We start from the raw sequence: 27,281 nt of genomic DNA, 5'->3' as shown, positions 1-27,281 counted from the left end.
CAATGGACATGAATCTGAACAAGCTGTGGGAGAGTGGAGGACAGAGGAGCCTGGCGTGCTGCAGTCCACGGGGTCACAAAGAGTCGGATTTGACTTTGCGACTGAACAACAACAAAATTCTAGTTCCAAAATCACCGTTTCCTGGTTGTGTGACTTGGAGCAAGTGCCTGTATCTCGCTGTGTCTGTTTCCCCATCTGTCACAAGAGGATAATATTCTTTATAGTGTTTTGTAAAGTTTTAACAGGTTAATTTGTGCAGGGTGATTGTAGATAGAGACTTCTGTACGAAGCAGTTATTTTCTTCCAGAATTTTTGTTCTGTGTGTATTGTTTCTTCAATATAGCAAATGTCTGTTTGATGTGCACTGCCTCCCTTTCTTCCTTAACAGTGGGACCTCTCTATTGCTAGGGGCAAGTGGCCTTACTAAAACTACATTTCCCAGCTTCTTTTGCAGCTAGGGATGACCAATAAGATATAAACAGAGATCGTGGGTGAGGTTTCCAGGAAGACTTAAAGTGGGCTGACTCAGCTTTGAGTCACCTCCCCTTTTGCCTCCAACTCCCATTTCTTAGTGCTTCCTGCCTAGAACTCAGATGTGATGGCTGGAGCTTCAAGGACCACTTTGAACACGAGGCAAACGTTGAAGCCTGGGAGACACACGCTGAGAGTGGTGAAACCAAAAGATAAAAGACATCTGGGTTCTTGATGGTAACGCAGCAGCCACACCAATCCTTGCCTGCCTCACTCTGGACTTGTTTACATGATTGGAAAATAAATCTGTGCTTATTGAGGTCCCTGACATTTTGGCATCCCATTACCAGCAGCTGAATCTATTTCTAACTGATACGTTTGCCAAAACGGAATCAACCTGTGTGGGCTGTTTGTGACCTGCATTTCTTAGTGATGCCCCAGTGCTTCCTTGTCTGAGAATGTTTTATTGCACATGAGCTCAAAACAGGAGGTTGCTCTTTGCTTAGAAAGAATAATTTCTGTGCAATGTGGTGGATTCCCTGTGGTCTTGGATAGGTCTTGTGACCCAGCCAATGTTTAGGTAGGCATGGACTTAATTGTTCTCCAGTTTTAGGTGCCACAGCGGCAAGTTTGACCCTACCAAGACACGCAAAGTGGGAGATGGTTGTGTCAATATAGCGTTGGTTGATTTTCCCAAAGAAATGGGAGATCCAGATTTTTATGTGGAACCATTTTCTCTCTTAACAGCTTTATTGGTTTATAACTGAAATAGAATAAACTGCACTTTCCTAAATTGTGGGGCTTCTTAAGTGGTTCAGTGGTAAAGAATCCCTGCTAATGCCAGAGACAGGGGTTCAATCCCTGAGACAGGAAGATCCCCTGGAGAAGGAAATGGCAACCCACTCCAGTATTCTTGCCTGGGAAATCCTATGGACAGAGGAGCCTGGTGGGGCTACTGTCCATGGGGTCACAAAAAATGTTGGATATGACTTAGCGACTGAATAGCAGACAATGGGGTGGCAGGGTTTCTTTTGATTCGTTTCAGTTGTGGAAGTAACGCACGAAGGAATCGGTCAGGAACGTGTTCTCCCAGCCTCAGGTGCCTCCCCTGAGACTCTGAACCTCAGTGCCTGTTCGGACAGGCTTGAATCAGGACCTGGGAATGGACAGAGTCTCTTCTGCTGAACCCAGTGAGCTCACACCCGGCTCCACACGGTCCTACATGAGCCACCAGGAGGCCCTCTGTTTGGAAACGGAGACGGCCAGCCCCCCGGCTGCAGCTCACAGAGCCTGCTGGCAGCTGCGCTGGGGCCAGACACCCCACACCACCCCAAACAACCCCTCTGCCCCGAGCGGCGCCCCTGCCTGCCCCACTGAGCCCATGGTCTGCCAAGGCCAAAAGGCACTTCAGCCAGCCCGCCCGGGGCCAGCCCGGCTGGGGTCTCTGAGAGGTGAGTCCGTAGGCCACGGAGCTGGGCGGGCGAGCTTTGACTTTTGTAGCTGTCCCCAGACTCCTGCCCCACGGGCCCTGGCCTGCGGAGCCCTGGAGGTGGGAGGTGGCCGGGGAGGAGGCGAGCCCCCCGGAGAGACCGGTGGGTGGGGGTCAGTAGGCTGTGGAGGAGACAGAACTGGGCGAGGAGTCGGGCCACCAGGGCCGCCTTACGCAAGCCAGGCCTCGGGCCTCTGGTGCCAAATGGGGCCAGTCATCAAGATCGCTTGCCGGCGGGGGAGGAACACACAGGTGATGTCTTTTTTTCCTTTCGTCTTCAAACTCCGATGTAGCACATTAGCTAGTCACGCTTCCCGGTTCTTGGGGTGAGATTGCCGTCAGTCCCTTCCAGCTCTGCAGGGCATTGTGTTTCATTTTCTGCCTCCATCCTGGCTTCCCACATCCATTCTACCCACTTCTCAACGCACACCTCCCCCCACCCCCCACCTAATGTGGTTAATATCTATCCTTATTCATGCATCTCATCGTCTCGTGTCTTTTCTTCCTAGTGAAATATACACATACGGGAAAGTACACACAACACAGGTTTGCAGCTCAGTGGGCTTTCCCTGTGCGGACCCGTGCCAGCATGGAGACCCCCAGACGACTTGCCCAGATCTCCCGTCACCTCCGCCACCTGTGGGCAATCATTGTCCTGCTCTCTAACAGCAAACGCTAATTTTGCCTGCTTCTGTACTTTATATAAACAGGATCACACAATATGCCTTCTTTTGTGTGTGACTTCTTTCTGTGTGTGTGTGTGTGTGTGTGTGTGATTTCTTTCTTAAGCAATTTGTTCATTTATTTTTGGCTGTGCTGGGTCTTGGTTGCTGTGTGGGCTTTTCTCTAGTTGTGGCGAGCAGGGGCTACTCTCAAGTTGCGATGCGCGGGCTTCTTACTGTGGTGTCTTCTCTTGTGGCCAAGCTCAGCCACCATAGATGTGGCGCACGGGCTTAGCTGGTCCTCGGCATGTAGTATTTTCCTGGATCAGACACCAAACCGCTGTCTCCTGCATTGGCAGGTGGATTCTTTCTCTGTCTCTGAGCCACCAGGGAAGCCCCAGTGTCTGACTCCTTTCTGTATTGTAACTGCAACATTGATCCAAGTTTCTGTGTGTATTGGTGTTTGTTCCTTTTTGTTACTGCATGGACACCAAATACCACGATGTCTTTACCCGTTTTATTGCTGAGGGACATTGGGGTTGTTTCCAGCTTTTAGGTCTTCAGGATTGAGGCTGTGGTGAACATTCTAGAATACATGTCTTTTGGTGAGCATGTGTGCATATTTCAGCTGGGCATATACCCAGGAGTTCCTTGCTGAGTCATAGGAAATGCTATGAGTATGTGCTTTAATTCCTGGTAGTCATATTCAGTCCTAGTTCTGATTCCATTTCTTAACTTTTTTTTTTTTTCTGTTTTAAAAATACTTTCTGTCTTGGTCGGTTTGGTTGCCATAACAGAATACCATAGGCTGAGTGACCTCTAAACAGGAGAAATCTCTCTCTCACAGTTCTGGATGCTGAGAAGTTCAAGTTGCCGGCAGATTTGGTGTCTGGTGAGGTCCTGATTCCTAGATTCTGGGTCCTCACAGGTGCTAATCTCATTCCTAAAGGGACCTAATCACCTCCTCAAGACCCTCCCTCTAAATACCTGCTGCTGCTGCTAAGTCACTTCAGTTGTGTCTGACTCTGTGTGATCCCATAGACGGAAGCCCACCAGGCTCCCCGGTCCCTGGGATTCTCCAGGCAAGAAGACTGGAGTGGGTTGTTCCATGCGTGAATTTATAGCACTTTTTACTTTGAAAAAAGATCTCACATTTATAGAAAAGTTACAAATATGGTAAAAGAACATTTTTCCTCCCTGAATTATTTGAGAATTGATTGATGACCTATTGCCTGATCACCCCCTTGATACTTTGATGTATAGTTCCTACAAACAGGATATTTTCTATATAGCCACCATTTAACCATCAAAATTAGGAAATTAACATTCTGCATTACTGCCAGGCCCTTGGACCCATTCAGGTTTCACCAGATGTCCTAATAACGTCCAGTATGAGGATGCAGTTCAGAGCACATGCTGTATTTAGCTGCCATGTCTCTTTAGTCTCCTTTAATCTAGAACAGCTCCTCAGTCTTTTCTCTATTCTCATGACCTTGACTCTCTTAAGGTTGACAGGCCAGCTGTTTTGTAGCATATCCTTCACTTTGGGTTTGTCTCTTGTTTCCTTGTGGTTAGATTCAGGTCATGCCTCTTCACACCATGCAGAGAAATCACGGTAGTGATGCTGTGTTCTTTTCTTTGTCCTATGGTTGATGGTGTTTACTCCCTGCCCTTGCCCCCACTTTTCCTGAGAAATAATTGATGGATGGCATTGTTTAAGTTAAAGGTTTGATGCTTTTGAACTGTGGTGTTGGAGAAGACTTAAGAGTCCCTTGGACTGCAAGGAGATCCAACCAGTCAATCCTAAAGGAAATCAACCCTGAATATTCATTGCAAGGACTGATGCTGAAGCTGAAGCTCCAATACTTTGGCCACCTGATGCGAAGAGCTGACTCATTGGAAAAGACCCTGATGCTGGGAAAGATTGAAGGTGGGAGGAGAAGGGAATGACAGAGGACGAGATGCTTGGATGGCATCACTGACTCAATGGACACGAGTTTGAGTAAGCTCCGGAAGTTGGTGATGGACAAGGAAGCCTGGCGTGCTGCAGTCCATGGGGTTGCAAAGAGTTGGACACAACTGAGTGACTGAACTAAAGTTAAAGGTGTACAACAGAATGATTTGATACATCCATATATTATAAAATGATCACTACAGTAAGTTAACACCCCTCCCCTCACATGGCTATAACATTTTTTTCCTTGTGGTGAGGATGGTGGTGCTTACTTCCATCACTTGAAGAGATTATGTGTGACAATGAATGTCTGTGAAGTTACTTTTTTTCCCCTTTGCAGTTGATAATTGTTTGAAGGGAGGCACTTTGAAACCATGTAACTATCCCATTGCTCATCAAGCTGTCAATTACTAATTTATTTTTGTTAGTTTCTTGCCCTTTTGACCTGTTGCCACCATTCTTTAAGCACTTCCCCAGCCTTGTAGCCACTGGAGAAGGAAATGGCAACCCACTCCAGTGTTCTGGCCTGGAGAATCCCAGGAGCCTGGTGGGCTGCCGTCTATGGGGTCGCACAGAGTAAGACACGACTGAGCGACTGAACTGATCTGAACTGAACTAGCCTTGTAGCAGGAGGTGTTCCGGGTTCAGATAGTGCTTTCCCTGCTCCAGCCCTGGAATCAGCCATTTCTCCAAGGATCCTGGGCTCCTTTTTGTAGAGAACAGAAGAAGCCAATATCTTGGCAGGAAGTGTGCTTATCGCTGCTGGAGTCTGTCTACTCCCAGGCTGTCTTAGGGCTGTGTGTCTATAAATACACACACACACACACATATGTATATTTACATACTTATGTATGTATATAGACATACATTTACATACATATTATCACTATTTCTGCACCTGTCTATCATCATCATCAGCTATCATCTATTAGAAGACTATGAGTTTCCAACTGATAACTCTAGTCCACTCCAGCACCACAACACTGATACTGTTTGTCTCTCTTTCCAACCTGGGAACTCTCTTTTCAACAGGGAGGAAATTGGCTCCCATTACCCTCAGTATATCTCCTTATTTGACGGCCCCCTGCACGTCACCGCCTTCCTATCTCTGCACACCGCCCTCCGCCGCCACCCCACATGCCCCGGTTGGATGCCTCCTCTGGCCCTTCGTTGTGTCATCTCTCTTGTGGATGATTTCAGTTCCATTCCCTCATGGTCTTTATGCATTTTTCTTTTTAATTTTTATTTAATCTGAATATATAGATCAGATCAGATCAGATCAGTTGCTCAGTCATGTCCGACTCTTCGCGACCCCATGAATCGCAGCACGCCAGGCCTCCCTGTCCACCACCAACTCCCAGAGTTCACTCAGTCCATCGAGTCAGAGACGCCATCCAGCCATCTCGTCCTCTGGTGTCCCCTTCTCCTCCTGCCCCCAATCCCTCCCAGCATCAGAGTCTTTTCCAATGAGTCAGCTCTTCGCATGAGGTAGTCAAAGTACTGGAGTTTCAGCTTTAGCATCATTCCTTCCAAAGAAATCCCAGGGCTGATCTCCTTCAGAATAGACTGGTTGGATCTCCTTGCAGTCCAAGGGACTCTCAAGAGTCTTCTTCAACACCACAGTTCAAAAGCATCAATTCTTTGGCGCTCAGCCTTCTTCACAGTCCAACTCTCACATCCATACATGACCACAGGAAAAACCATAGCCTTGACTAGACAAACCTTTGTTGGCAAAGTAATGTCTCTGCTTTTGAATATGCTATCTAGGTTGGTCATAACTTTCCTTCCAAGGAGTAAGCGTCTTTTAATTTCATGGCTGCAGTCACCATCTGCAGTGATTTTGGAGCCCAGAAAAATAAAGTCTGACACTGTTTCCACTGTTTCCCCATCTATTTTCCATGAAGTGATGGGACCGGATGCCATGATCTTCATCTTCTGAATGTTGAGCTTTAAGCCAACTTTTTCACTCTCCACTTTCACTTTCATCAAGAGGCTTTTGAGTTCCTCTTCACTTTCTGCCATAAGGGTGGTGTCATCTGCATATCTGAGGTTATTGATATTTCTCCCAGCAGTCTTGATTCCAGCTTGTGTTTCTTCCAGCCCAGCGTTTCTCATGATGGACTCTGCATAGAAGTTAAATAAACAGGGTGACAATATACAGTCTTGACGAACTCCTTTTCCTATTTGGAACCAGTCTGTTGTTCCATGGCCAGTTCTAACTGTTGCTTTCTGACCTGCATACAAATTTCTCAAGAGGCAGATCAGGTGGTCTGGTATTCCCATCTCTTTCAGAATTTTCCACAGTGTGTTGTGATCCACACAGTCAAAGGCTTTGGCATAGTCAATAAAGCAGAAATAGATGTTTTTCTGGAACTCGCTTGCTTTTTCCATGATCCAGTGGATGTTGGCAATTTGATCTCTGGTTCCTCTGCCTTTTCTAAAACCAGCTTGAACATCAGGAAGTTCACGGTTCACATATTGCTGAAGCCTGGCTTGGAGAATTTTGAGCATTACTTTACTAGCGTGTGAGATGAGTGCAATTGTGTGGTAGTTGGAGCATTCTTTGGCATTGCCTTTCTTTGGGATTGGAATGAAGACTGATCTTTTCCAGTCCTGTGGCCACTGCTGAGTTTTCCAAATTTGCTGGCATATTGAGTGCAGCACTTTCAGAGCATCATCTTTCAGGATTTGGAATAGCTCAACTGGAATTCCATCACCTCCACTAGCTTTGTTCATAGTGATGCTTTCTAAGGCCCACTTGACTTCACATTCCAGGGTGTCTGGCTCTAGGTCAGTGATCACACCATTGTCATTATCTGGGTCATGAAGATCTTTTTTGTACAGTTCTTCTGTGTATTCTTGCCATCTCTTGTTAATATCTTCTGCTTCTGTTAGGTCCATACCATTTCTGTCCTTTATCGAGCCCATCTTTGCATGAAATGTTCCTTTGGTATCTCTGATTTTGTTGAAGAGATCTCTAGTCTTTCCCATTCTGTTGTTTTCCTCTATTTCTTTACATTGATCGCTGAAGAAGGCTTTCTTATCTCTTCTTGCTATTCTTTGGAACTCTGCATTCAGATGTTTATATGTTTCCTTTTCTCCTTTGCTTTTCACTTCTCTTCTTTTCACAGCTATTTGTAAGGCCTCCCCAGACGGCCATTTTGCTTTTTTGCATTTCTTTTCCATGGGGATGGTCTTGATCTCTGTCTCCTGTACAATGTCACGAACCTCATTCCATAGCTCATCAGGCACTCTATCTATCAGATCTAGGTCCTTAAATCTATTTCTCACTTCCACTGTATAATCATAAGGGATTTGATTTAGGTCATACCTGAATGGTCTAGTGGTTTTCCCTACTTTCTTCAACTTAAATCTGAATTTGGCAATAAGGAGTTCATGGTCTGAGCCACAGTCAGCTCCTGGTCTTGTTTTTGTTGACTGTATAGAGCTTCTCCATCTTTGGCTGCAAAGAATATAATCAGTCTGATTTCGGTGTTAACCATCTGGTGATGTCCATGTATAGAGTCTTCTCCTGTGTTGTTGGAAGAGGGTGTTTGTTATGACCAGTGCATTTTCTTGGCAAAACTCTCTCTATATATGAATATATAACATATGCTCATTATTCAAAGGATATGAAAAAGTTTGCAGTGAAGAGCTGGTCCTCCTTCCACTTTCGCCCTCACACTCCAAGTTCCCTTCCCCAGAGGCCACTGCAGCTCCCAGCAGTGTTTCTTGTTTCAGATGGCTGTGTGAGCTGGAGTGCACCCCGTGTTCACATCACACATCATATCACACCGCTTGCCATTGTGGGCTGTGCTTTGCTTTTCTCATCCAGCTCTGTATCATATCAGCACTGTAGAGCTGCCTCGATCTTTTTAGTGATCACACAGTACCCCATTGCATGGATGCACCACAACCATGTAGCCTGTCCTCTTTTGATGGAGATTCAAGTTGTCTCCACCTTTCTCTAGCTCAGACGATACTTCAACGGACAGCCATTTCCAATCTGTTGTGGCAGACGATGTTTAGAGACGTCTCCATGCTGCACTGCTCCCTGCACTGCCTTTTGCTCAGATGCGTACCATTCTTGTGATGTGTCTGCCGCATTTTAATGTGCCCTCCCCCTTATGATGGACACTGATACGGCTTCCAAGTCCCCAAAGCCACAAGCACTGTAATGATGTCCTTGAATGTGCCTCTGTGCACGTTGGCTTGTCTGAATGCTGAGATGGGGTTTGGGGGACTGATCAAGGGATTATGTGTATGTGTGTATCCCAAAGAAAGGCAATGCCGAAGAACGCTCCAACTACCGACAGCTGCACTCATCTCACACGCTAGCAAAGTGGTGCTCAGAATTCTCCAAGCCAGGCTTCAACAGTATGTGAACTGTGAACTTCCAGATGTTCAAGCTGGTTTTAGAAAAGGCAGAGGAACCAGAGATCAAATTGCCAACATCCGCTGGATCATGGAAAAAAACAAGAGAGTTCCAGAAAAACATCTATTTCTGCTTTATTGACTATGCCAAAGCCTTTGACTGTGTGGATCACAACAAACTGTGGAAAATTCTGAAAGAGATGGGAATACCAGACCACCTGACGTGCCTCTTGAAAAACCTATATGAAGGTCAGGAAACAACAGTTAGAACTGGACATGGAACAACAGACTCGTTCCAAATAGGAAAAGGAGTACGTCAAGGCTGTATATTGTCACCCTGTTTATTTCACTTCTATGCATAGTACATCATGAGAAATGCTGGGCTGGAAGAAACACAAGCTGGAATCAAGACTGCCAGGAGAAATATCAATAACCTCAGATATGCAGATGACACCACCCTTATGGCAGAAAGTGAAGAGCAACTAAAAAGCCTCTTGATGAAGGTGAAAGTGGAGAGTGAAAAAGTTGGCTTAAAGCTCAACATTCAGAAGACGAAGACCATGGCATCTGGTCCCATTGCTTCATGGGAAATAGATGGGGAAACAGTGGAAACAGTGTCAGACTTTATTTTTCTGGGCTCCAAAATCACTGCAGATGGTGACTGCAGCCATGAAATTAAAAGACGCTTAGTCCTTGAAAGTAAAGTTATGACCAACCTAGATAGCATATTCAAAAGCAGAGACATTACTTTGCCAACAAAGGTCTGTCTAGTCAGATCAGATCAGATCAATCGCTCAGTCATGTCCGACTCTTTGCGACCCCATGAATCGCAGCACGCCAGGCCTCCCTGTCCACCACCAACTCCCGGAGTTCACTCAAACTCATGTCCATCGAGTCAGTGATGCCATCCAGCCATCTCATCCTCTGTCGTCCCATTCTCCTCCTGCCCCCAATCCCTCCCAGCATCAGAGTCTTTTCCAATGAGTCAACTCTTCACATGAGGTGGCCAAAGTACTGGAGTTTCAGCTTTAGCATCATTCCTTCCAAAGAAATCCCAGGGCTGATCTCCTTCAGAATGAACTGGTTGGATCTCCTTGCAGTCCAAGGGACTCTCAAGAATCTTCTCCAACACCACAGTTCAAAAGCATCAATTCTTCAGTGCTCAGCCTTCTTCACAGTCCAACTCTCACATCCATACATGACCACAGGAAAAACCATAGCCTTGACTAGATGGACCTTTGCTGGCAAAGTAATGTCTCTGCTTTTGAATATGCTATCTAGGTTGGTCATAACTTTCCTTCCAAGGAGTAAGCATCTTTTAATTTCATGGCTGCAGTCACCATCTGCAGTGATTTTGGAGCCCCCCAAAAATAAAGTCTGACACTGTTTCCACTGTTTCCCCATCTATTTCCCATGAAGTGGTGGGACCAGATGCCATGATCTTCGTCTTCTGAGTGTTGAGCTTTAAGCCAACTTTTTCACTCTCCACTTTCACCTTCATCAAGAGGCTTTTGAGTTCCTCTTCACTTTCTGCCATAAGGGTGGTGTCATCTGCATATCTGAGGTTATTGATATTTCTCCCGGCAGTCTTGATTCCAGCTTGTGTTTCTTCCAGCCCAGCGTTTCTCATGATGGACTCTGCATATAAGTGAAATAAGCAGGGTGACAATATACAGCCTTGACGAACTCCTTTTCCTATTTGGAACCAGTCTGTTGTTCCATGGCCAGTTCTAACTGTTGCTTCCTGACCTGCATACAGATTTCTCAAGAGGCAGATCAGGTGGTCTGGTATTCCCATCTCTTTCAGAATTTTCCACAGTTTGTTGTGATCCACACAGTCAAAGGCTTTGGCATAGTCAATAAAGCAGAAATAGATGTTTTTCTGGAACTCGCTTGCTTTTTCCATGATCCAGCGGATGTTGGCAATTTGATCTCTGGTTCCTCTGCCTTTTCTAAAACCAGCTTGAACATCAGGAAGTTCACGGTTCACATATTGCTGAAGCCTGGCTTGGAGAATTTTGAGCATTACTTTACTAGCGTGTGAGATGAGTGCAATTGTGTGGTAGTTTGAGCATTCTTTGGCATTGCCTTTCTTTGGGATTGGAATGAAGACTGATCTTTTCCAGTCCTGTGGCCACTGCTGAGTTTTCCAAATTTGCTGGCATATTGAGTGCAGCACTTTCAGAGCATCATCTTTCAGGATTTGGAATAGCTCAACTGGAATTCCATCACCTCCACTAGCTTTGTTTGTAGTGATGGTTGTGAAGGCTATGGTTTTTCCTGTGGTCATGTATGGATGTGGGAGTTGGACTGTGAAGAAGGCTGAGCACCGAAGAATTGATGCTTTTGAACTGTGGTGTTGGAGAAGACTCTTGAGAATCCCTTGGACTGCAAGGAGATCCAACCAGTCCATTCTGAAGGAGATCAGCCCTGGGATTTCTTTGGAAGGAATGATGCTAAAGCTGAAACTCCAGTACTTTGGCCACCTCATACGAAGGGTTGACTCATTGGAAAAGACTCTGATGCTGGGAGGGACTGGGGGCAGGAGGAGAAGGGGACGACAGAGGCTGAGATGGCTGGATGGCATCACGGACTCGATGGACGTGAGTCTGAGTGAACTCCGGGAGTTGGTGGTGGACAGGGAGGCCTGGCGTGCTGCGATTCATGGGGTCGCAAAGAGTCGGACATGACTGAGCGACTGAACTGACTGACTGAACTGTGCGCTGTAACTGTTGACTTTATTCAGGGGGGTGGGGAGGAAAGATGAACTCGATACAATTGGGTTATTTCTCAAATAGTCTGGAGAGGGGCGAGTCTCTGGGGACCTCGGGAGGCAGGCTGGGACTCTCTGGAAACTAGTGTGAACTGAGGCTGACCCTCCCCTCGCCACTGCCAGTTTTTCCTCATTGCCCTTTCTTCTGCTGACACCCCGTGGGGCTCACGAGTCAGGTGGGTGTGGCTCACTTGGTGTTTGTCACTTAGATGTTTGACCTGGAATAAATGCCCTCCCCCTTCTAAGCCTCCGTTTCCTCATCCATGTGATGGGTCGTTCACATTCCTGACTGTTGTGTAGCATGAGGCTTGGTGGAAAGTAAGCGCTTGATAAACAACAGTGAAAGTGAAAGTGAAGTCGCTCAGTCGTGCCTGGCTCTTTGCAACCCCATGGACTGTAGCCCGCCAGGCTCCTCCATCCGTGGGATTCTCCAGGCGAGAATACTGGAGTGGGTTGCCATTTCCTTCTCCACACATATATGTGTGTGATAAACAAAAGGGTCCCCTTAAATTAGGGTCCCCAGATCTTTGTGGCATAAATCTCTGCCTCAGGCTCAGATCTGGGGACACAGTCCCTCAAGGCAGTGAGAGGGGGAGGACCAGGGAGTCAGGGGTGTTGAACTGGGGTTGTTATGATGCCAAGAAGTATTGTAACCAGACTTTCAATTCGGTAACGTTTGAAGCAAAAGTGCTAATCTAGATGGGGATGGGCATTCATTTCATTCATTCATCCATTCATTCATTTATGTTTCTTTTGTGACTTTGGACAAGTGACTTAACTTCTCTGTTCCTCAGTTTTTCTTCTGTAAAATGGGAATAATAGTACCTAGGCTCGGTGACATTAGATGAGATGATACAGGCAAACTGCTTAGAGCAGTGCACATGGTACCTGTTCGGTAAAGATCAGTTATTATCACAAGTAATTTTGCCAACAAATCATTTACTGAGAATCTGCTACATGCCAGGGTTAGTTGTCTCTTTCTGCCAACAACTAGAGCCACCTGGAGCTCACTCAGAGTCTATAAAATCAGAGCCCAGAAATGATGACATGATCTCAGGGTGTAACCACCCCCACCTAGCAATCTGGCTGATGTCCTGTAAGCCCCCACCACCCAGCTCCTCAGACGCTGTGACAGCCTCAGACCTTCTCCAACAGCACCGATCTGCACCCTCATGCTGCTCGGATGCTAAGTTGTGTTTGACTCTTTTGTGAGTCCTTGGACTGTAGCCTGCCGGGCTCCTCTGTCCATGGGATTCTCCAGGCGAGAATACTGGAGGCGGTTGCCATTTCCTTCTCCAGGGGATTTTCGGGGCCCAGGGATGGAAACTGTGTCTCTTACAGCCCCTGCATTGGCAGGCAGATTCTTTATCACTAGTGCCATCTGGGCAGCTTGAACCCTTGTGAACTCAGGGAAAATCAGACTCAGGCAGCAAACCTTCACTTGTGCAATGGGGACTCCTCTTTTTAAGCCCTAGACATAGCTGAAGGTCCACACTGCCCTTTCTTTGCAGTCAGTTGGGCCCTGGGAGAAAGTAGGCAGCGTAAGTTGGCCAGGGCTCACTTGGTGCCTGCTGCCACGAGTTGAGTGTGGACCAGGGTTTCTCAACCTTGGCACTATTGGCATGTGAGGCAGGATCATTCTTTGTTGTGGGGCACAGTCTTGGGTATTGCAGCATCCCCGGCCTCCCCTACTAGATGCCTAGTAGCATCCCTGCCCCCAGCTGTGACAACCAAAATGTCTCCAGACATTGCCAAACAAAACCACCCAGGGTTAAAGCCCCTGGTGTGGAGGGTGCAGAGGTGGGCGGAGTCCCCACTGGCTTGCCGTGTGACACTGGAGAAGTCCTCTGCACGCTCAGGGCCTTGGGTCCCATCCCTCAGGATCAGGCTGAACCAGCACAAAGGGGCCTCCAGTCTGGTCTGACTAGAATTCTGGGCTCCTGGGTACTCCCATCTCTCTGTGCATCTTGGTTGCAAGTTCCAGGAGGTAAGGTGAGGATTAGAGCCCAGGAGACAGGTCTGGGTGGGGATAGCCCTGTGTTTGTTCTTCCAGGCCATGTCTGGCCCTCCCTCCAATGGCAGGAGAGATAATAATTACAAAATCAGGCCTTAGGTTGTGTCTCCTTTAATCCTTTTAATACCTCTAGGAGGCGGGAACTTTTATTATCTTTATTTTCCAGCAATAGGACAAATCACGATTGTGTGCTGCGTAACAGGACACACAGGAAGAATACAGCATCACTTCTATTATGTTCCTGCAAAGATGCATAGCCTGAATCTAAGGAGGGAGCATCGAGCAAATCCAGAGTGAAGGACGTATTACAAAAGAGTTAGCCTGTCATCCTCAAAAGCAGGACGAGAACATCCCAGAGAAGCTGAGGAACTATTGAAAGACCTACATACAACTAAGGGAAGCTAGGAATCATTCTGGACCAGAAAAAGGACCATAAAGACTCTTATGAGGATGATTATAGCATATTGAATTGGTGTGTGGATTTGATAGTCATGCTGCATTGATGCCGTGTCCTGAATCTGATAGTAATACTGGGTGTGTAATGGGGAGACGGGGAGATGGGAGAGGGTTAGGCGATAAGGCTGGAGGGTTTAGGAATAAAAAGACAGCATGTCTATAACTGGGTTTTTCTGGTTGCGCAGTGGTAAAGAATCCTCCTGCCAATGCAGAAGACGCAGGAGACGTGGGTTCCATCCCTGGGTCGGGAAGATCCCCTAGAGGAGGAAACGGCAGCCCACTCCAGGATTCTTGCCTGGATAATCCCATGGACAGAGGGACCTGGCGGGCTACAGTCCAGGGGGTCTCGAAAGAGTTGAACATGACTTAGTGACTAAACAACAGTGTCTACAACTGGCTCTCAAATAACTCAGGATAAGAGAGAAATATAAATAGAGGGGAAGTGATAAAGTAAGTGGGACAAAATATAAACAATCTGGGTGAAGGATGTTATAGCTTGACTGAAGAGTCCCTGTAATTCATGTCATTTTTTATGAGTTGAAAGGTTACACCAAAATAAGTTTAAAAACAAATATAAACAGCTGACCTTCAGTATACCCAAGAGAAATGAAAATACATGTCCACGAAAAGACCTGTAAGCATATTCCCAGCAGTTTTGTTTATAGGAGCCCCAGACTGGAAACAACTCAGATGCTTTTTAGCAAGTGAGAAGAGCAACAGATTGTAATCCACCTGTAAATGGAATGTAATTCAGCAATGGTGTGGAGCGAGCTGTGGATTCATACACGTTATGGATGAATCTGAAAAGCATCTTGTGGAGGGAAGCAAGGCAGACACCGAAGCCCACGTAGTGTGTGTGATTCCTCCGATATGAAGTTTGAGAATTGGTCAGACAAATGTAGAAGTCAAAATACTGGTTCCTTTTGTGGGCAGAGGTAGCGTCTGAGAAGGGGCATGGATCAGCCTTCCCGGCTGCTGCAGAAGTTCCATGTCTTGATCTGGCTGGTGGTCACATGCATTTATACATAAATAAATAGGCGCTGAGATAAAAATTCATTGACAAAAGTTTGTTGAGAGAAGTTCCTTTTCTGCACGTTATCCTATGTAAGTTAAACTCAAAAGTAAAAGAATGAAAAAACTAAAGACATATATCGGACATAGGAGAATGAGGTGGGCAGGGAGTGGAGAGTGGGGTTAAAGGGAATAAAAAATGAAACCAGAGAGGAGGCTTGTGTGGACAATGAAGACACCACTGTGAACTGAGGAGTCCACTCGGATAACTTGGCCTTCTTGGTCCTTGAGGTTGAAAAGGGAAAACAACAACCAAAAAAATCCGCAAGAGCTCAGAGGTGGAGATGACCTTGCCTGGTGGGTGTGGCAGAGGCAGGATTTGAACCTGGGTCTGGGGGGCCCTGGAGTGTGCTCCTTACCCAGTGCTCTGGCCTGGACTCAGCGGGCTGGACAGCCCTGCTGGGCTCCCACAGGCTCCCCGGGGGCCTGGCGGGTGATGATGAAACCTCTGCCTGGCAAAGGCTGTTCCAGCCCAGAGCTCAGACTCAGGGCTCCAAGTGTGGAGGGGAGGCAGTGGGGCAGAGGACGGCCCCGCCTGCAACTCTCATCCCAGGAGCCTGGTTCTCTGGCCTGGGGTGGCCCTGCCAATCTCCGCCCACGTCCTGCCGGCCTTTGCCTTCCTTCCTGAGCCAGTGTGTGGGCTCTGGTGCCAATCCCAGCTCTGCCCTCATCTGCTGGTGCGACCTGGGCCGAGCAGCTCCCCACTTTGTGCCTCAGTTTCCACTTGCACGTCTTCCACTGCCCACAAGAGCATCTAGCTAATATAGCACCGAAGAGCAGACTCGGAGTTCAGTGTGTGCAGATCTCAATACCACGCCCGCCTGCCCCAAGCACCAGATCCTAGTAGCCGCAGCTGCTGGTGTTATTGGTACTTGCAGGAAGGAGGGAGTCTGTGTTGCCCTTAGACCTAGGAACACCAGTGAAGTAAGGCAGCTGGCATGGGATGGAAAGTTCTGGAGAAAGGAGCTTGATTCAGACTGCCTGAGGATTACTCAGAAAACTCACTTATTTCCCACTCTGAGGTTTTTAAAAAAATTTATTCTTAATTGGAGGATAATTGCTTTACCATGCTGTGTTGCTTTTTGCCATACAACAACGTCAATCAGCCAAAAATATACATATATCCCCTCCCTGCCACCTCCATCTCATCCTGCCTCCATCCCACCCCTCTAGGTTGTCACTGTGCTGTGCTTAGTCGCTCAGTCGTGTCTGACTCTCTGCGACCCCATGGACTGGAGCCCACCAGGGGATTTTCCAGGCAAGAATACTGGCGTGGGTTGCCATGCCCTCCTCCAGGGAATCTTCCCCACCCAGGAATCGCACCCAGGTCTCTCACATTGCAAGCGGATTCTTTACTGTCTGAGCCACCAGGGAAGCCCAAGAATACTGGAGTGGGTAAACTATCCCTTCTCCAGCGGATCTTCCCGACCCAGGAATCAAACTGGAGTCTCCTGCATTGCAGACGGATTCTTTACCAGCTGAGCTACCAGGGAGCACTGTTACATACTAACTTCCCAGCAGCTCTGTTTTATGTATGGTAATATATATATATATATTTCAACGCTCCCGCTCAGTTTGTCCCACCCTCTGCTTCCCCTGATGAGCTCACAAGCCTGTTCTCTATGTCTGCGTCTCTATTCCTGCCCTGCAAATAGGTTCATCAGTACCATTTTTCTAGATTCCTTATATATGCGTTAATATGCAATATTTGTTTTTCTCTTTCTGACTTACTTCACTCTGTACAAGTGGATGAATCACTCTGAGTTTTGAGAAAGTTCTTGGTAAGCTAAGCTGAGACCAGCACGGGCTTTGTCAGCCTGCATCCCGGGCAGGCGCTCAGGGCCCTGTGCTCAGGAGGGCCCCAGACTTGGTTTAATGCTCTGCTGTTGCGTCTTGAAATTCTTCGTGGTTTCAGAACCTGGGTCTCCTCATTTTCAGGGAGCCGGGCTTGTGGCGCCCAGCGAGGTCACTGAGCACTTCACCTGAGTTTCTCCTTAGACGCTCAGGAACCTTCTTTGAGTCTAGGTATCACAATCACTAACCTTGCTGACCTCGGTTTTCCTCACCTGGGAAGTAGAAGTACTTTGTGCAGGGCTAAGGGAGACAGGAGAGGAACTCCGTGTTCTGGTTCCCAGCTGCCATCAGTGGCTGAGCTAAGGTGAAACTCAGGAAGATTAGGGCTTGGGGAGGGGCTAACCGTGTGCCCCTCGAGCACACAGTAGGTGCTTAATAGATACAAGTTGCTCATTGATGCCCTGAGTGACCTCTTTGCCTTTTATTTCAAATGATGCTAGTAAGACATGCATTCATTCTCTTAAGACGTGAAAACATTTCTGATGAGGCTCACTTGCCCCAGAGCCAATCCCTTCCTCACCCTCCTTGGAGGGTTTTATGATTTGGGGGTGCAAACTTCCAGACCTTGGTCTACACATTACTTCAATCTGTGTGCCAATGTGGACTTCCCTGGCAGCCCACTGGTTAATAATCTGTGCTTCCACTGCAGGGGTGCAGGTTCTGTCCCTGGTTGGGGAACTAAGATCCTGCATGCTGTGTGGTGCAGCCAATAAAAAAAAAAAGGTGTATGTCAATGTGCCTTTCATTCCACGGACAGAGGAGCCTGATGCACCACAGGCCATGGGGTCACAAAGAGTTGGACACAGCTGAGCGACTAACACTTTCACTTTTGGGGCTTCCCTAATGGCTCAGATAGTAAAGAATCTGCCTGCAATGCAGGAGACTTGGGTTTGATCCCCGACCCACTCTAGTATTGTTGTCTGGCAATTCCATGGGCAGAGGAGCCTGGCAGGCTATAGTCCATGGGATTGAAAAGAGTCAGATAACTGAGTGACTAACACACACACACACACACACACTCATAGAGCTTCCCTGGTGGCCCAGATGGTAAAGGATCTGCCTGCAATGCAGGAGACTTGGGTTTGATCCCTGGGTTGGGAATCCCTGGAAATGGGAATGGCTACCCACTCCGGTGTTCTTGCCTAGAGGATTCCACGGACAGATGAACCTGGTGGACTGTTGTCCATGGGGTCACAAAGAGTCAGACACATCTGAGCGACTTACACTTTCACAATGTGTCTTTTCCTTCCTTTCTTTTCTCCTGTTATACTTTTTAAAAGGTAAGTCTTTTATGGAAGTATAACCTGGGTTCAAAAGAGATGGTACATTTTCACCAACCTCATCCACCCAAAGCCCACTCCGTGGGCATGTCTTCTTGTGGCTCTCCACCTCCTCCCCGTTTTCTAGCCCATCTCTCTGTTCCTGAGCCCTCGTGTGTCAGTCCTGTCTGTAAGTGGGGCATCCGTGATCCTCCGTGATAGCCGCACAATTGCTGCCGAATAAGTAAATGGCTGGTAGATGAACTCACGGAAACAAAGGGAAAAAACAGCAGCAAAACCCAGTTCTGGGTCACTGAGGGCCCCGTCGAGGCGGCTTTTGGTTAACTGGCATCTGTTGTGAAAGCTCTGAGAGCATAGACCATCTGGTAACCGAGCGAGGCGTTTTCCAGAGAAGAATAACACTGTGGGTGTCACGGGGTCCTTGGAGGAGCTGACGGGATGGTGTTGGGTCGGCGGGGCACCAGTCTCTGGGATCAGCTGAACCTCAGGGCTCCAGTATTCTTCGGAGGTCCCACAGCTGGGAAGTGACCGCACAGCATCCTGGACCCAGAGCCTCTGATGCTGCTCTCCCCGTTTCCCTGTTGTTCTCTGCTGTGTCTGTGACCCCGCGTCCAGCGCACAGCAGACTCTCAAGGATGTGCTCCAGGAATGAGCACAACCTGGGCTAAGCCCCCGAATACAGCAGAAAGCAAGACAGCCCCAGACCGAGTCTTCATGGCGTTTACACCCTCGTGGCAGGAGATACAGCCAGTCAGATGGTGAGCGCTGTGAAGAAAAATAAAGAAGAGCCTGCCGCCCTCCAGGCTCCTCTGTCCATGAGGACTCTCCAGGCAGGAATACTGGAGTGGGTTGCCATGCCCTCCTCCAGGGGATCTTTCCAACCCAGGGATGGAACCCGGGTCTCCCACATTGCCTGAGCCACTGGGGAAGTCCGCAGAAGAGGAAGGAGAGGGAATTCTCAGGTGGTCCAGGGTTTGAGACCCCATACTTTCATTGCCAAGGGCCTGGGTTTGATCCCTGGTCGAGGAACTAAGATCCTGAAAGCCTTGCAGTGTGGTCAAAATAATTAAAAAAAAAACAAAAAACTTTGATTATAAAAAGAGAGAAGGAATGCTGGTGTGTGTGTGTATGTGTGTGTGACATTGCATTTAACCACAGAGGTCAGGAAGGGCCTCAGTGAGAGAGGCTGTATTTAAGCAAAGGCCTGGAGGAGGAGGGAGAGTGGGACAGGGACCAGCATGTGCAAAGGGCCTGGGTTGGGGTCAGGCCTCCCCTGTGGGGGAGCGGCAGGGAGGCCTCTTGGGGGCTGCTGGGAGTGAGGGGGAGAAGGAGGAGAGGCGCTGGAAGGTGGTGCGTGGATGCGGTCATGGAGAGGTGGCATTCTGAGCAGAGGGGGATATGATTCAATTTCTCCCCCCAGGGTTATGGGTGGTGGCAGCCAAGGAGAGGAGAGACTGGAATGAAAGAATGGTGGAAGTGCTGAGTCCAGGGCCTGGTACACAGTAGGCACTCAATAAATAGCATCACGATACTGTGGAGGCTTTGAATGGAGTGACCTGCTAAGCTTTGATGGAATCCTTGCAGGTTGGGTGAGGCCCGAGGGGACCCCTTACGGAAGGCTTGGTGCCCCCTGATGAACTGGGTGGTGGGGAGGCAGGGGAAGACCCCCTGAGGTGGGGCAGGAGTGGCTGGTGAGTGGGAGGAGGGGCAGGCCGGGGCTGGCAGGGAGCCGGGAGCTGGCGGGGGCGCTGGCAGTTCAGTGACTGGTCCTCTGGCGGTAGAGGCAGGAAGCAGACCGTGTGCCCCGAGGCGCCCTGCCGCTCCCCGGGGCCTCTTCTGTACGGCTTCCGGGGAGCCTGATTCCTGGCTGGTGGCCTGTGCTCTGTGGCTCCTACCCCAGGCCTCTCAGCATCCCTCTCCCGCACGCCCTGTAGCTGGCTCTCCCATCAGCCAGCTCACACCATGTCCTTGCTCACACCTACGCCTCACCCCTCCTCACCTCCCACCCTCTCTCTCTTTGGAGGGCCGCTCCTCCAGTCCCCAGCTTGCTGCTCCTCTGTCTCTTGCTCTCGGCCCATGCTGCTGCCTCGTTGACAAATGCCTTTCCCTCCCCTCTCCCCCAGGTTCATGCCTACTCCTGACTTGACCCTCACTGGAGAGGGTCCTCACCCAAAGAGGACTTCCCTGACCCTCCACGTGCTCCCTTCCACCCCTGTGCATGGTCTTCACAGCCAGGACCCCGTTCAGGGTCTGGATGTGTGTGATAGTCTATCTGCGGTCACTCTCTTCCGTAGGCGCTGAGATCCTGGGGCAGGAACCGGTCTGTCTTGTGGATCCTGGGCTGCCAGTGTTTAGAACGGCATCTTGTACTTGGTAGGTGCTCCGAATCCTGCATGGAGGTTGCGGGGTGGTTGGCTGGATGAGGGTCTGTGAACAGGGAGCTAGATGGATAGATGGATGGATGGGTAGGGTGGGCTGCGTGATGATGTGAACAGTGAACAGGAGGAGGAGGAGGAGGGGCGGGCTGGTAGGCAGATCACTGGTGGGTGGGGGGATCAGTGCTGGCTGAGTGACAGGAGATTGGCCCAGGGTGTGCGGCGTGCAACAGAAAACTCGTGGCCTAAGGGTTAGGAGACCTCGGTTCAAGTTCAGCCTGGCTGCATATCAACATGAGGGCCGGTGGAATCTTAGCCTTGTCAAATTGCCTCTCTTTGCCTCTGTTTCCCCTTTTATTGATTTTTTTCAGCTTCATTATTGCTTACGTTTCACCGTGCAGAGTCCTTTTTACCACCCCCACGGATGTTTCCAGAGCCTCACATGAATGGAACGAAAGGGAGACTCTGAGATGGGAGGGCAGGGTGTCCCCCTGGGCCCTGACAGCTGGAAACACAGCTGGAAAACACAGCTAGACAGTCCACTATTTTGCCACAACCTCTCAGCTCGATGAGTCCCTCTTCTCTGGGAGGTGTTTGCTAAACACGCAGATTCTAGGGTCCTTCGCCCAAGCTCCCACTTTGGGTGCTTTGGAGCATCCAGAAGTCTGCAATTGTGATGGATTCTGAGCTTATCCCTGGGTTACAGTCACTGCCACCTTCCTAGACAACTGGATCCTACAGGTCAGCAGCCCAGAGACTGTGCGAACCTGTGTGGATACACGTGTATGTTGGGAGGATGCGAAAGGACTGGAAGCAACCAGGATGTCCATTAGTGGGGGGGGCAAGTTCGCTGGGGCTGGTCTACTCCCTGGAGGACATAGCAGGCGTTAGAAATAAGGAAGAAGGCTTTGATAAGACAAGATCTCCCAGATACGGCTAAGTGAAAAAGCAGGTGCAGAACAGTGTCTATTGTTCCACCACTTGTGTTAAAACATTCATAAAAGAAGAGACATGTGGATATACCTGGATGATTCTGGAAGGACACCCAAGAAACTGGGACCGGGGTGACCTCTGGGGAAGGAGACCCGGGGTCCAGGAGCAAGAGGGGTACCTTTGTTTATATCTGCATCCCTTCCTGGGTCCTGGGTTCAAAGTCTGACCCTATTCAGCTGTGTGGCCCTAAGCCCTCTCTGAGTCTCAGTTTCCCCCAACGTGCTTCTAGGGTTGTAAGTTTCCAGCCCTAGCCTGGGCTGGCTGGAGGGCCCGGGCGAGCTGATCCTGCCTCCCCTTCTGTTTTCCAGGACGCTCAGGGTCAGGCCCCACTTGGCGCAAGGAGGGTGGGTCCCTGGGGAGGGGGTGGCTCCGCAGGGCGGAGCTGAGCTGGAAAAACTGGCAGGGCTGGAGCAGTCAGTGCAGATAGGTCTTCACTCCTCTGCCTGGGGCCTCTCAGCGTCACTCACTCCCACCCTGCGCCCCCGAGGGGCTGGGACCCGAAGGGCTTCCCTTGACCTGACCCGGGGCTTCGGGCTGGAGACCAGCGGGGAAGGGGAGAGTGCCTGGGCTTTAAGCTGGGGCTAGAGGGCAAGGAGACGGGGAGAGACAGAGAGAGAGAGGACAGAGAGCAGGAGAGAGACACACACACGGGCGCGTGTGTATGCGCGCGCGCGCACACACACACACACACACAGCCAGGTGCAGCTGAGAGAGGTGAAGAACCAGAGACAGCAGGAGAGACACAGTGGGGATCTTGGGGCAGGAGTGGGGGCGGCCAGGAGCCTGGGGCCACCCGAGGTACGGGGAGCTTGGGGGTGGGAGGGTGTGCGCATGGGGCAGAGCCTGCTGCAGGCCTCGCTAGCTGGGCTGCCTCCACGCCTCGGGGTTGCAGTGCAGTTCTGCGTGTTCCTGGGAACCGGCTCAGGGGGGCCCCTTCTCTTGCCCCTCCAGCCTTCCCTTGGGACCTTGTACCTGGAGGCGGCCTCTCAGAGCAGAGCTGGGGAGGCCTGAGGTGAAACTGGGCTAATTAGTGCTCAAAACTGAGATAATCGCTGCCTGGAACTGCCTATGGGTCCCTGGGATGGCTCCGTTGGGCCTCTGATGCAGGCTGCCAGAGCCCTGAATGTCGGACCGAGGAGGGCTCCGGAGCCCTGGAGCCTCAGGTCTGAGAACCTGACATTGCTCAGCACCCCCCAGGCCGTCCTGCAAATCTAATGCCCTGGACTCCTGGTCTGAGCACATCTATCCTAAGCCCTGCCTGCAGCCTTCCATGGCTCCCAGTGGCCCATAAACTAAAATCCCAGCCCCTCACCTTGGCCTAGAGGTGCCTGTTGATCTGTTTCTGGTCCTGCCTCACCACCCTGACCCTCCCTTTCTATGCTTTCACCCTGGATGGTCCACACTGGGCCCACCGCAGGACCTTCACACATGCTCCTGGGATTCTCTTCCTCTTCTTCTTCCCAGAGCTCTGTCCTACATATGCTTCAGCCCTCAGCTCAAAGTCGCCTCACCAGGAGGCCTCTCCTGCACCTCTCCTTCCTTTTCTTCTTCTTTTATTTTTTTTTTTTTTACTTTTTTCGCCGAGCCACACGGTGTGTGGGATCTTAGTTCCCTGACCAGGGATTGAACCCATGCCCCCTGCATTGGAAGCATAGAGTGTTAACTACGGGAACACCAGGGAAGTCCCTCTTCTTCCTTCCTTTTAACGGGACTCCAGCTCTGATGCCTGCTTCCTCCACGCAAGTGTTAGCTTTCTGAGGACAGGCACCAGCTCTGCTTGGTCACCACTGTGTCCCGCCGTGAGCCAGCAAGCGACCATCAAGAAGTGGCCTGGACATTTTCTGCTGTGTGGATTCCTCCTACGAAGGGATCTGAGAGGAACCCCTGGGTCTCCCTGCACCATCCCCGCCCCTCCTGCAGTTCCAGCCTCAGAAGATCCTGCCTCTGAGTCTTCACAGCTGCGGGGCGGCCCTGGCTGTGATGTTGTAATGAATCACTGGCCAGAATCCGGTCCTGATTATCTCTGGGCTGTGCCTGGCCTGCCTGACATCGAGGGGTCTGGGACCACAGGCCACCGTATCAGGGGCCCCAGCCATCCCACTGGGCCTCTGGCCTCTGGCCGCAGATAACAGCACAGGCCCTGGTGGCCTCCCTCAGCTGTAGGCACCTGCACCGAGGACATGCTAGATGGCCTCGGGCAAGTCCCTGACCTCCGCCAGGTTGACAAGTCACAGGGGGTGGGGTCCTGCCCCGTAGAAGAGAGTGAGGGGCGTGGGGGAAATGGGGTCTGTGGCTGGGAGACCTTGCATGTGATAGAAGTGACTTCTCAAGGAGAGTGAAATAGGGAAGGGCTGACACATGGCGAGATCCCCATGTGACCCCATGGGGGCGGGGAGAGTCCAGGGTGACTGACAGCCCAAAGGAACCCTGGATGCCCGAGGTTTCCAGTGCCCTGAGGCCCAATGAAGTGGAGGCAGAAAGTGCTGGCAAGTGAGGGTCTAAGCTATTTCTTGGACACTGATCCCACGATGGCCTCAGTTTCCTCCTTGTGAAGCAGGGACCGTAAGAGTTTCCACTTCACAGGGACGTGCTTACATGGGATACTGTCTGTGAGGCGCTTGGAACCGTGCCTGATGGTGGGGAGCAATCAGTAAGGACCGTTACTGCCGCCTACCGAAGTCTTGCCTTTTCCTGTCCCCACTGCTCAGGGTCTCCCACCCCAGCCCCGTTCAGGCTGGACAATCGCTCTCCTGCTCCCGTCTCACCCCTACAACTCCTCTCCACGTGCTTCCTGATGGAGCCTTAGGAAACGTAAGCAGGATCCGCGTGCAGCAACTTTGCTCAACAGTCTCCGTGGTTCCCACTGCCCTCAGAATAAGGATTAACCTTCTAATCACAACCCGAAGGTGCTGCCTGACATTCCCCCCAGGCTCCTGCCACTCTCCCTCTCATGCTCTCTGCTAGAGTGCTTTCCTCCCTGCCCCCTGCTGGTCTCATCTCCGTGGATCTCTCCTTGCAGCCATCATATGGCCGTATGGTTACACTTGCTCAGTTGATGATTCAGTGGAGGTCTATTCCCTACTCCGGAATGCAAGGCAGGAACCGTGTCAGTTCTGTTTCCTGCTCTATTCCCAGTGCCCATCACAGGGCTTGACACACACTAGGTGTAACATTAAGATTTGTCGTATGAGAGAACGAATAATGGTTTGGTGAGCTGGAGGTTGGGGTGGGCTGGACATGAATGAGGGTGCAGGTTCTTCCCACCTCGTGGTTCTGTCCTCTCTTCTCAGCCTAGTTCCTTATAGCTCCATGATAGCTGCCAAAGCTCCTGCCATCTCTTCCTCATGTGGCTATGGTCAAGGCAGGCAAAGGCCTTCATATATCCTCTTAAGAATGAAGAAATTGTTCCCAGAAGTCCCTTGGCAGAATTCCCCATCTCACTGGCCACAGATACACTCCACGGCTAACCTCAGCCAATCAATACAAGGGGAGAGAGAGGGCCACGTTTGGCTTGGGCCAATCAGCATTCACCCCCCAGGGCACTGTGGGCAGAGTCTGCCCTTGACTTATAAGAGAGAATCCAGCTGGGGCCAGGTCTGGGGCCAGAGCTGTGGACTCTGAACTGGGGGCATTCTGAGCATCACTGAGGCTGTGGGTCCCCCACCCTGCCTTACCTCTCTAGGGAACCCTTGGGTGGTGTCTGTAAGAGGAAAGGTATGGCTGGGTGAGCGTGTCAGGCAAATTAGATGGCCAGACGCCTTCACCTCAGTAAATATTGATAGAGCCAGGAATGGAGCAGGGGTGGGCGGGCCCAGAGCAAACGTAGGGAAGAGGGAGCCTGGGCCAGAGATACTGAGGGAGGGACAGAGAGAAACGATGGAGAGGTGGAGACACTGAGGGAGAGACAGAGCGACTTGGGGGAGAGACAGAGTCATGAGGGAGAGACAGAGAGACAGAGGGAGAGACAGAGACATGGGGGAGAGACAGAGACGGGGAGAGACAGAGACGGGGAGAGACAGAGACATGGGGGAGAGACAGAGACACTGAGGGAGAGACAGATATGAGGGAGAGACAGAGACATGGGGGAGAGACAGAGACATGGGGGAGAGACAGAGACATGGCGGAGAGACAGACAGGGGGAGAGACAGAGAGATGGGGGAGAGACAGAGATGTGAGGGAGAGATAGAGAGATGGGGAGAGACAGAGGGAGAGACAGAGAGATATGAGAGAGAGAGACAGAGACACTGAGGGAGAGACAGAGACATGGGGAGAGACAGAGACACTGAGGGAGAGACAGAGGAAAGAGAAAGGCAGGGAGATACAGAAGGGGAGAGAAACAGAGAGAGACTTTGCAGGAAGGCTTCTGCATCAGCGCCCTAGCAGGCAGAGGCCCTGTCATGGTGGAGCAGCATCTCTGCCCCTTCTCCTTGTAGAGCTGTCCTGGGCCAGTCATGTGCCAGCCTGAGCCTTGGTGTTCTCCTCTGCTGGATGGGGTAAACGACCCCTTTCCATAGGACTGCTTGGCAGGCCCATCACACCAGGATTATCATTGCCTCAGTGGCCTCTTTTGGCCTGTAAATGGCCTGGAATGGTTGGGAATTATTGCCCCAGGGGACAGGGGGGATGTGCCCAGGGTCACAGCAAGAGGGCAGGAGGGATCTTGGCTGTGATTCTAAAGCCTGTGCCCTGTCTGTGCCCCATAGGGCTGAATGGAGCAGGGAGGAGGGGCATCCCAGCTGCCGGGCACCCTGAGGGAAGGTGCTCACAGCAATCCTGGTGATAATGCCAATGGCCCCTGTGTTCTCAGGGCGGCCCAAGCACTGGACACTAACCCACTGAGGGCAACGCTGCTCGATTCTACTCACTTTGTACTTCCTAGTGTGCTGATGAGGAAACAGCCTCAGAGGCCCGCAGTGACTTCCTAAGACAGAGCTGGGGTTTGGACTCAGACAGGCTGGGTCTGAGTCCCTGCTCCTCACAGGTTGGCTGACCTGGGGGCAGTCACCCCCTCTCTCTCAGCCTCAGTTTCCCCATTTGTAAAATAGGAAAACGGCAGTTTAAAAGATTTAAAAGACAGGATTAAATGAGATGATGTAGAGGAAGTGCCTAAGCATGGGTCTTGGTACACAGTCAATGTTCAATAAAGGTTAAATGGTAGGTTGGGTAATAGTTTTAAAGTAATTTGAAAACAATCCCTTTAATTGCTCTCCTTTTTACAGAGGAAGAGCTGAGGTCCAGAGAGGGGAAGTGACTTGCTCAAGGTCCCCGGCCAAGTGGACAAGCTGAGATTGGAACTTCGTGATCCAGAGGCCAGAGCTCGCTGCCAGCCCTTCGTGGTGCCATGATGGCTCAGCCCTGGATGGCCTGTTGGAGCGTCAGTCCCTGTGGGTCAAGGAGATGCCCGTGGCTTGGTCCCGTGTCCCTCTGGCCTGGCATTAGCCGTATCACCCGTTGGGATGGTTGCAAAATCCCCCTGGCTTTAGCAGTCGATAAAGAGTGCCCATTGCAAAACTCA

General features: G+C 50.3%; 1 protein-coding gene across 4 annotated transcripts; it reads left to right on the top strand.

Moving 5' to 3' along the window:
* Positions 1 to 27,281, top strand: LOC112578677. 4 transcript variants are annotated; one of them, XM_044927541.2, is made up of 4 exons: positions 1 to 1,922; positions 20,693 to 20,771; positions 24,475 to 24,577; positions 26,986 to 27,281. In XM_044927541.2, exons 1-4 carry the CDS (start codon positions 1,634 to 1,636, stop codon positions 26,995 to 26,997), a joined length of 483 nt encoding a protein of 160 aa, XP_044783476.2. In that variant the 5' UTR covers positions 1 to 1,633; the 3' UTR covers positions 26,998 to 27,281. The 4 variants fall into 4 exon arrangements, 1 of the variants encoding a protein (XP_044783476.2); XR_006544300.2 differs by lacking the exon at positions 24,475 to 24,577 and adding an exon at positions 21,145 to 22,564; XR_006544299.2 differs by lacking the exon at positions 24,475 to 24,577.

The sequence above is a fragment of the Bubalus bubalis genome, chromosome 14 (assembly GCF_019923935.1).
Source record: "Bubalus bubalis isolate 160015118507 breed Murrah chromosome 14, NDDB_SH_1, whole genome shotgun sequence".
NCBI lineage: Eukaryota > Metazoa > Chordata > Mammalia > Artiodactyla > Bovidae > Bubalus > Bubalus bubalis.
This window is presented reverse-complemented; position numbering and strand designations above follow the sequence as displayed.

What these genes read in the sequence shown, in the direction of transcription:
- LOC112578677 (XM_044927541.2), top strand. Translation starts at nt 1,634, where the DNA reads ATGGACAGAGTCTCTTCTGCTGAACCCAGTGAGCTCACACCCGGCTCC. An exon ending in CCGGCTGGGGTCTCTGAGAG is followed by an intron (nt 1,923 to 20,692) that starts GTGAGTCCGTAG and finishes TCTCTTCCGTAG; the next exon opens with GCGCTGAGATCCTGGGGCAG. An exon ending in AGAACGGCATCTTGTACTTG is followed by an intron (nt 20,772 to 24,474) that starts GTAGGTGCTCCG and finishes CCCACTGCTCAG; the next exon opens with GGTCTCCCACCCCAGCCCCG.